This window comes from Populus alba, chromosome 1 (genome assembly GCF_005239225.2).
Source record: "Populus alba chromosome 1, ASM523922v2, whole genome shotgun sequence".
Lineage (NCBI taxonomy): Eukaryota > Viridiplantae > Streptophyta > Magnoliopsida > Malpighiales > Salicaceae > Populus > Populus alba.
The window spans coordinates 18,134,214-18,145,169 of NC_133284.1; the positions used below are offsets into that span (position 1 = coordinate 18,134,214).

Below are 10,956 nucleotides of genomic sequence, written 5' to 3' on the forward strand. Positions count from 1 at the left end.
TCTCAAGAAAGGCAGGTTACGTTTTCCCGTCCTGGATATAAATTTGTTAAGGGTAGCTAGCCTTCCCATGAGATGCTGAACTTCTTTGATCTCATGGGGAGGAATCATATCTAAAATCGCTTGAATTTCCTCAGGGTTAGGCTATATCCTCGGAAGTAATTTATTTGTGGATCTACTTATCTTGGAAATAAGGAACGTATTTTACTTCAAGCCAGCAAAACTCATCGACTTTTATACCACAGTTCATCATAAGGGCCGTGTTGACACTTCAATTGTAGCAATCATCTATAAAACCCTATCTGGAAAATGAATATGTGATTTTCTAATGTACATAACAAAGCCGGTAAGCCTGTTTGGAATCTATTCGCAATTTCTTAAACTAAATGATAAATAATGCTCCTGACATGTATGAGATTCACAAATCCGATGTAAAAGAGCCCATAAACGCATAATTAAGAGACAAATAGTGCCAAGACCAGATGCAATTAGCTGGAAATAAAATTGAATTTGTGATACAAAGTATACGAGAAGTAGAATGCTAGTACAATAAAGCTCCACTTAAAATGAAAATGAATTCACCTCTTCTCCTATAGGTAAATCAACCACTTCTCCTACTTGTGATTTACTTGCATTTTGCTTCTTGCACTCACTCCTGTGGATGGAGGGGAAGAAAGAGCAGCAATTAAAATCTACGCGCGGAAATGTGTACCTGCATACTTTCAGTAAAACTCGATTCTTGGTGTCGTATGCAACAACAATTCCTGGAAGCTGCAAATACATGGTCTCGGAATCTTGAACATAAGCAATAGGAGAGATGTTGCGAGGCTCCCACGGATCACCAAGGCTGAGAATATCAGGATCCAGCTCTGTCAAGTCTTCATGGTTGATAGTATATGCCAATTGCCACCTGAATTTTTCACGGTCATAGACGTTCTGGTGCGAGTAAACATTATGCTCATCTTCCTTGAGAAGATTCCAAGAATGAACCCCGTCAAAATCAGTGTAAGTGTAGTGTACTCTCCCCTCAGATTCCCACAGACACCGCCTGTAAGTCATCGTCGATTGCCAGGACCAGTCCTCAAAAACATTTGGCAGTTCAATTACTTCACAGCAATCATCTTCAACATGATAAACAAGCAACTGCCCGCTTATCTCCCAGTGGATTGCTCCGTTGGAAAAAAGTGGGGTTGTGTTCAGCTCAGGAAACTCATTTTCAGGTAATTCAACATTCAAAGACAAACTGAAAGGTCGGTGATTTCTCCAAGCCCCGGTTTCAGAAGAGAAAATTTCCAATTCAATATCACCAGGAAGTGGGCCCAAACCATTCTCTTCATCTCTAGAAACATGTACAAGCACTACTTGATAATGCTTCCCGTCAAAAGCGAGACCTGACCGGATAATCAGCCTGGCGATACCATGCTGTGGAAGAGTCACAGACTGCTTAGTCAAGGGATTGAACACAAGATAGTTGAGCTGATTCTCCCCAGTGCTAGACAATAGAAGCAAGCCCTCAGATGAAGAGATGATTTGTACATAACTGCCGGTGGTGAGACTCAGGGGATTGTTGATACTGATGCCTCCTGTTTCTTTATCAATGTCCAGAAAAATAAACTGAGATGACCCGTCTTCAAACTGATAATGGCTAAGTAGACCCTTTGTACCCATGTCAGAAATAATGATGGGATTTTCAGAACAATCCTTCATCTGAGCCTCCATGTTTGCTAATGACAAATAATCTTGCTTGTAATTGAGAACCAAGTCGAGCTCAATGAAATAGCTTTATCTCTATCTGCCACCGGTCCCTATAAAAAGGAAAGAAAAAGTAAAATAAATAAAGACCTGTCAGAACTAAAATTCCGTTGACTTATCCCCCAAGCACCTTCCAAGAAAATTCCAACTACCAAAATTGCAAGCAAAGAATATATTTCTTCTCTGTAAATCCACAATTATACCACCTCGGGAATTTGCTGAGAAACGATGAAATGATACTGGTAAGCGAGGTCAAAATTAAAGACTTTCCAGGTTGTCAAAAACGTGTTTTAACTTGTAAAATTAAATAATTTTATGAGTTAAAATAGCTAAAATATATAAAATTAGATTAAAAACTTGAAAATCAGTAAAATCAAGTTAAACTCGATCAAATTCGTATAAACTCGTACAAACTCGTTCCAACTGGTTAAAATTAGTAAAAGCGTACTGAGTTCACGAGTTTGCTAAAAAATTGAAAGTCTTCTCACTACTATTCCATCTCCTGATTTCATTGCGCCCGACACTCCACTCAATGCACCGACACTCACCCAAATCTCAAATTCTCAGAATCTCAAGTCTCAGCCCTAATAAATTAACATCAGCTGATTTCACTCTCGGCTGCTACTGGTTTCACTCTTGACTCTCCACTCACCAGCAGCACAAATATATAACCAGGCTTGCTTGTTGGATTCTCATCTTTTATGTCATGTTTTATTATGCAGAAAAGGGCCATGTTTTTTTCTTTTCTGGTTGTATACAGTGCTGTTGCCTGTTGTTGTTAATGGTCATATGACTCATATCATTTGAAAAACATCACGGCAGCATCTCTGCTAATTATAATTATATAATTGTCTCTCAACTGCAAGCCTCAATCAGATCTTAACATGTGACCCACTAATTGTAGGAATATCTGTTAATCTGCTAATTATAATTATATAATATATAAGCCCAGGTCCCAGGCACGCAATCTATTTTGATTGATTTGGAAATTTCGTTTTTAAGAAGTTCTAATCCTTGGATTCTACTTGCATCGTCGCAATATATGAAAGTTATGTTCCATGAAAGGAAAATGCACAGAACATGTTCATGTAGATCAAAATTATTGGTTTTGGCTGGTAGACGTTTCTAGTTCTCTCATTTTATCCAAAATCATCTGTCTCTTTTTGCACTCTATGTACAAAAGCCTTGATCATCCCTGCAATCACATATATTCAACAGCAATTTTTAGAAATCTTGCATGAAAGATTTAATTATAAAATACAATTTCATATGAAACTAGTTCAGCTCACGTGGTTATCTAATTAATTAGTATATACCTTCTTAATCAAGGTTATGTAATTTAGCAGAGAGGAGGGGACATGTATTTCTGGTTTCTCAGTTAGATCTTCATCCTCCAACATCTCTATGGCTGCCTGTAGTTTTCGACACTTTTTACAAGGTAAATCTTTATGTTCAACAGATATCAGGTTTGTTTGGGAGAGAAAATCTTTTCAATTAGAAAATGATAACATTAAATTGCAGAAAAACAATCAGTGTGAATGCAGATAAGTTATAGTGTGAATGTAGATAAGTTACCAGGAAAAATAGGAGCTTTTATAGTTTATAATGCGAGATTACAAGGTTCTGTAGGTTTTTTGATGGGATTGATGTTAAAGTTAATAACAAGTTATGTGATAATGAAGGTATGTATTTGTTACTTCACTTTCTGTTTATTGACAAGGAAAAAGTGGTAAGATTAGGATTTCATGTGGTTTTAAAAAATTGTCATGCTCTAGGGGAGTTGATCTTCAGCCTCCTGAAGTGGAAGTAGGTATTTATATCTAATGAAAAACTCGTGCATAATTGAATACATGCTTTTATATATACAGATATGTGTATAGTGTTATTTTTTGTTGCATGCTTTATTCCAGTGTAATATTTTCCATCTTAGTTCCTAAGAAATTTATATGTGTCTAGATGTGATGAGGGTTATTCTTCAATAGAGGCAGGTGGCCATTTAATCTGCTACTAGATTTGAATAATTTGATTGATAATAAGGTTTAGAGAGACTACTACACATCTGATATTGTTTTAACGATATGAATGATAAGATATTGGCTTGTACCTCTGTGCAATGAAAATAGAAATGAATTTGTATTTGAATTATATATTTCAATGTGTTTGGATATTTGTATTGTTTATTTTATTTTTATTTTATTATATTGTATTATTATTTACTACTTGACTAGATCTTGCAATTTAGTTAAAATATTTTACTTGTGATTTTACGATTTTAGTTAAAATATTTTACTTGCGATTTTATAATTTTACGATTTTAGTTAAAATATTTTACTTATAATTTTATAATTTTACAATTCGAGCTTATATTATATATTCCGTGTCGTATTAAAAAAGTATTTTTCACAACTTGATCTTTTTTTCCGATGTAAAAAGCAAAGCATTATATAGCACAATTCATAACATGATTACTTGCTGCTCAAGCTGGTTAACGCGTGAACAGGAGTAGTAAAGTAACATCACTGGGCATTCAAGCAGTATAAGATACCTAGCAGATCGTGGCGAATCCAATGCGAAAGCAACAGCGAGGACAATATTTTGTCAGAACAATTAGTAAACTTCGAACCCTTAACACTATGGGTTTTTGGTAGATTGAATACGATTAATAATAAATTAATACCTCACTGGCTACCCCACTGGTAGATTGCATGAATGTCCTTGAAGTGTCTCGAAATCACGATTTCTTGAATTTCAATACGCACCTGAGAGTTTCAGTACTCAAGTTCTTCCTATATTGTTAAACAGCATTTGCGATTTTGCCAATTCTCAATACCCTAATTATACTTACAGGAGGCGAATCGATCTAACATTTTGAGCAGCTCGAACCATTTGTGGCAGGGCTAGGGTCAAGGATCAAATTCCTTGCAAAAGCTATGATTTGAAGGTTTATTCGGTGTTGTTTTGCTCTAAAACTAAACCAACGTTAATAATAAAAGTCTCAAGAAAAACCTTAGTTTTCAGATTGATATAGGTTGATAGATATCCTATAAAAAGACTAAAAAAGTCTACTATCAACTTCTAACTACTCTAAATCTTGAATTAACAATAATCAAATTAATTGAATCAACTTCAACCAGTTTAGATCTTCAATTAACCGGTCATAGGAATAACTTGTTATATCAAGCAAGTTTTAATAATACTAATTTAGAAATGAAAAAAAAAAAAAAAAAAAAGAAGCTTGTGACATCTTCTTTCAAAAAACTAATTTAACATAAAAATTTAAATTATTAGATAAAATCTCAAGATATAATTTATATTATTTTTTAATATATCTTTTCAAGTAACAACCCTTTAGATTTGAAACTTACTCATATTCACACTATCTTATATTTGATTTTTAACAAATAAATAATAATAATGAGATTTAAACTCGTGATTACTTGATTATCAAAACTCTAATATTATATCAAAAAACTACCTTAATTTAAAATTTTAAACTATTAAATAAAATTTTAACATATAATTCATATTATTCCTTAACAACCCCATAATATAATAAGTCAAATTAAAACATAAACTAATAAATAAAATTTTAATATATAATATATTTTGTTCTTTTCACAACCTCATGATACAAGAAGTCAAATTAGATATGCTGGTCCTGTGGTTGGTAAAGGCCGATGCTCTGATGTTTCGAAGAATGGAATCAGAATAATAATGTTGTTGCTTACAATCAAGAGCTGCTCATATCAACATTGAAATGTGTTCCCCAAGTATTTATTCAAGTATGTCTACAATGATCATCCAAAAGATTTTGAAGCCTTGGTGTTAAGTGCTTCGTCGTACATTCACCTTTATAGCAAAATTTTGTCTTCGACCAGAGCGCATCATTATAATTACTATATGCATTACCGCGCGATGCGGGTCATTTTTTTTTTATATAAAAAATATTAAAAAAATTAAAATTTAAAAATTTTAAATTTTTTTTCAAAGCTATATCTAAGAATTTTGGGTTTGGCTACAACGTCTGATCTAAAAGTAATATTTATAATATTAATAATAAAATTAAACTTGTATGACCCAGGTTTAAGTGAGTCTGGCTACAACACCGAACCCAAGAATATTGGATATGGGTCTGGTTATAAGGTCATGTCATAAAAGTGTGATAATTAAATATATTAATTAAAAAAAATCAACAGGAAGGAAAAAACTAATGAAGAAAAAGAAAAAAAATTAATTAATTGTGTTAACCCTTTAAACCAGCTTATCCCGTAAAACCTGAGATTCACGTCATGAAAGTTTGAGAACTAAATAGAAAAAAATGACAGGTTTACCCAGAATTAACTGAGTTAACCCATTAAACAAAGTTAATCTGTCAAGCCCAAGATATGTGTCATGAAAGTATGAAAGTCTGATAATTAAATAGAAAAAAATTAACTTTAACAAACTAAACTAAATGAAAAAAATAACTCGTCAAATCAGGTTAACTCATTAAAGTCGAGATCCGTATCATGAAAATCTATCTGATAACTAAATAAAAAAAAATTAACATTAACAAACTAAATCAAACAAAAAATTTTCATTAAAAAAGTAAAAAGAAAAAAAAAACAGTTATATAAAATAAAATAATATAATATAATATAATACAATATAATAATATAATATATTAATAAGTAAATATATTTGTAAAAGGCGTGATATGCCCCCGCGATGCCGCGGGTTTGTGGCATACTTATGCATTACCGTGAATTTGTGAAAAAAATCATATAAAAAAACTGTTATCATCCACAATATTTTAAAGAAAAAAACTACAAAGCTATATTCTCAACCAGATCAATATTAAAAAAATAAAATCGACAAAACAATTATGAAAAAAAATACACAAAAAAATAAAAAAAGAAAGATGACAATTTTGGAAGAAACAAAAGCAAAAAACAAATAATAAAAAAATGGAAAAAAAAACATGTGGGGAAAGTTAAAGCTAGATTGTCAACCAACTCAATATTAAAATCATTTAAGAAAATACTATAGCAATCTATAGTGTTTTGTGAGGAAATATACAATTATAATTATCAACCAGCTCAATATTAAAAAAAAATCAACAAATATAATTTTGACAAATATATATAAAAAAAAGGAAAAAAAAAACATACAGGGAAACACTATAACAATCTATAGTGTTTCATAAGAAAATCTACAGTTACAATTTTTAACCAGCTCAATATTAAAAACAATAAAAACGACAAAGACAATTAAAAAAAAAAACATAACAAAAACAAATCATATGGAAAAACACTGTAGCAATCAATGATGTTTTAAGAAAAAAAAGCTAAATTATCAATCGGTTCAGTAAGAAAAAAATAAATTTGACAAAAACATATTTGAAAAAAAAACATCGATAAAAAAAACATGTGGAGAAACAATATAGAAAGGCAAAAATCATCTGGAAAACACTGTAGCAATTTACAATGTTTTAAATAACTACATAGCTAAATTCTCAATCAGCTTAATAAGAAAAAAATAAAATCGACAAAGATAATTCTGAAAAAAAATTATTTAATAAAAAATCATGTAGAGAAACACTGTAGCAATCTAGTTTTTTAAAGAAAAAAAATAAATAAAAAAAAAATTAAATTCTCAATCAGCTCAATTTAAAAAAAAATATGTGGGGAAACACTGCAGCAAAACAAAAACTATGTAGGGGAAACACTATAGGAATCCATATTTTAAAAAAAAATACAAAACTAAATTTTCAACCAACGTGATATAAAAAAAATCTACAAAGACCATTTTGGAAAAAAAAAATAAATAAATCATAAAAAGAAGAAAAAAAAAACAATGTATGAGAATATTATAGCAATTCACAATGTTTTAAAGAAAAAACTACATAGTTAAAATTTTAACTAGCTCAATATTTAAAAAAATTAGCAAAGATAATTTAAAAAAAAAAAAAAGAAGAAGAAGAAGTCAATTTTGGGTTAAAAAAAAAAAAGGAAACAAAAAGCATGTAAAAAAAAAGAAGAAGAAGAAGAAGAAAAAAAAAAACCTGATATAAAAAAAAAACTGTTACAAAAAAAAACTGCTAAAAAAAAACTTGCTACTATAGTAAAAATCCTACGCGTTTTAGAATTCTTTAATAATCATTAAAAAAAATTTCTAATTGAGCTCCCACAAACACTGTACAATAAGATGCAAAATATTATGAATTAAAATAGTGTTTTTCTTATTTATTATTTGTTAAATATTATCCATTCTAGTCACTAAGTTTTTTTAAAAGTATTTATCCTTTCATATTGCATTAACTGCTAGGATTTGTACATTTGTGCATGATAATTTATTTCAACTACTCTACTACAATTTTTTATGGTGTCAAGAAAATATCTTAATATTAAGTTAATGCTTGATTTAGTAAAATAAAATTTTATTTTGTAGCTAAAAAAATGAGGGGAGGGGTTGACATTGAAGCAAACAGCAGTTTTTTTCTTTTTAACTACTCATAAGGAACCTTTTTAGAAATTTTGGTTTCAAACGTGTTTTATTTTTAATTCCTATATAATGAGGATTTGGTATTTTAGTCCAATACATTTTTTTTTTTTCAATCTCTAGAATATTTTAGAGAGTCGCTAGAAATTGGTGGTAGAGAGGCCAAATTCCATGAACAAAAAATTGAATTTTGTGTCGAAGTTCTTCTCTTGATGAGAGGTCAAATTTGATCGCCTACATACGTAGATCTATAGAAAAAGTTGAATTCAATTGTTACTGATTTTTTTTACAGCGAGATTGTCCCGTAATAGAAAAACAAGCATCTATATCAGGAACTCTAATGTCTTGATACTTACAAATAATGTCACTTCTTTTAAAAGAGTTTTTCAACCATCATCTCTTAACTTCTAAATTAAAGTATGTGTGGTTGTCACCAAATATATAGCGTTTAAAATATCTTGAGATTTTTGTTGTAAGACTTGACAAAGCCCATCAATAATTCTCATAACATTCTTCATTACATGTAAGATGAATGCAAAATCCAATGACAATAGCAACTTAAATGAAAAGGTTGCATCACCACGTTGAGAATAAGTAGATCCATCTAAAGCAATGTTTTCAAGAACTAAGCTAGTTTCCCCATATATTTTTATCAAACTGCAAATTGATATGAAGTGCAAACTCCATCTTCTATCTCTAGGTCGTTACAAACCACCTACTTGATTAACTCCTTTACTAGTTTCAATCTCACCAATATCAACTAAACGTTTAATGCTACTTGAAAAGCCAGTAATTTATTATTACGCTTGCAAGAAGAACTAACAATATTAACAATAAAAATCAAATTTTGAAAGAAAATGTGAATATCAGATATTTATCTAGTTTCGCAATCTTGAGATTGATAATAAGGGTGCTCTCTTCTAGATTCATCTCGAGATCTTGCATCACCAATCATGAAGATTTGAAGACTGAACATTTCTAGCAAAGACATGCAAAATTTCTTTTTGAATTTGATGTGAATTTAGCATTTTATGAAGTATTATCATAAACAAGAGCATCTACTTGTTCTTAGTATGATGCTAAAAGTTCAACCACCATTTCAAGAAAATTACCTTGGTTTTTTTTATTCTAGATGTTTATCATGCCCTCTAAAAGCACATGCTTGAAATGTAAGCCAACGAATAATATTTATTGAAGCTTTAATACACAATCGATTATTTATAATTTCTTGAGTAATTTTCCTCTTGACTACCTTCTCAATATAACATGACTGAGTTTTTTTAAATTTTTCAAGCACTTAGTATCAAATCTATGAGCTGAATTTGGACCTTTTTCATAGGAGTCAAAAAAAGCATATTGTTCCCCATCATTACCTTTCTTTCAACAATTGATTTAACTGTAAATGTGTCTGATCTTGGCTTTTTATATGGCTTACTTAGAAATAGATAGCAAGAGAAACAAAATGTAGTATTTTTCTCTGAATATTCAAGTCATTGATAACTTTTGAACCAATGAAACTGAAATCGACAAGAATGTTTTTTACCAGTTAGCAGATATTCAGACATTAAATGTTGATATGGCTCCAAATTAATGTATGCCCTTCGAATTTCACCTTATTGATTAACCAGGTATTCTTAAATTTAAGGACGATTGCTTGGATCTCTAATTAAATGAGATATGTTGATTCTAGTAAAAGGTTGACTAATCAATGCAAGTTCTTTGTAAACTGAAGCATATTGGGGCTACTTAACCATAACTTCAACATTACACATTGGAGTTGGTTCACTAGGTTTGTTTTTCTCAAAAAAGAATCAATTCTTCTTATTTCGTTCATTATTCAATCTAAAATCAGAACATATACCATGAGAAAAAAAAATGGTAATTTTTATGGCTATGCCAAAAACAAAACATAAAAAAATTCAAGCATAATCAATACAAACCCATAAAATATACCCAAATAATTAGAAAAAAAAAAACCAAAGCATTCACTATAGCAAGAATTCAAAACAAATAATGTAAAACTAGCAAATCTAGGAGAAAAAGAAGCAAAAATGACAAAATTATGAAAAAACCTCATCAAAATCTTAACAAACATCTAAAAACAAAACAAAAATAGATTTTAAGTTTGGGTTATTAATGACCACTTATCTTATTTGGTTTGATGAAAGATAAATGCTTCGGCCTTTCCACTTGAGATTTGTATTTTTATTTCTATTTTTTACCTTTTATGGTAAAGTTTTATAGAGAGAACACAACAAAGTCAATTTAATTAAAAAAATCATTCATGTTTTTTTTTTCCCAAATAGATAGCATAAAATAAAGAGTTTTAACTTCAAAGAATAGCAAATATAAGTTTAATTCTTGTATATAAGGAAATAGTAAATTACTATTGAAAGGGTTTATTTATTTAAAATAAAAAATATTTCACCTTTCCACACTTAAGCACTAAGTAATAAAAAAATTAAAAAAATGAAATGTTTTGCAGGACCGCCCTGCTTGCCTCCCCTTAATTATGCCCCTGGTTTAGCCCACTGCAAATCAACTAGTAGAACTCTATTTTATGTTGAAATGGAAGCAACAATCGCCAAGACGATTAGGCCATGCATGCTAAACTGAAGACTTGCAAGTCTTTCTTCTTGAGTAGTAGGGTTGTGAGAAATTGGCCATGCATATTTTTTGCTGTTTGTACTGAAGACAATTTATATGCTCGTCCTTTTGTTTTTGTAT

At 30.3% G+C, this 10,956-nt stretch overlaps 1 protein-coding gene across 1 annotated transcript; it reads right to left on the reverse strand.

Annotated features, from left to right (window-relative positions):
• Window positions 1-558: 558 nt before the first annotated feature.
• LOC140954443 (uncharacterized) lies at window positions 559-1,716 on the reverse strand. Its single transcript, XM_073403983.1, has one exon. The coding sequence runs from the start codon at window positions 1,714-1,716 to the stop codon at window positions 559-561; it is 1,158 nt and encodes a 385-aa protein (XP_073260084.1).
• Window positions 1,717-10,956: the final 9,240 nt, after the last annotated feature.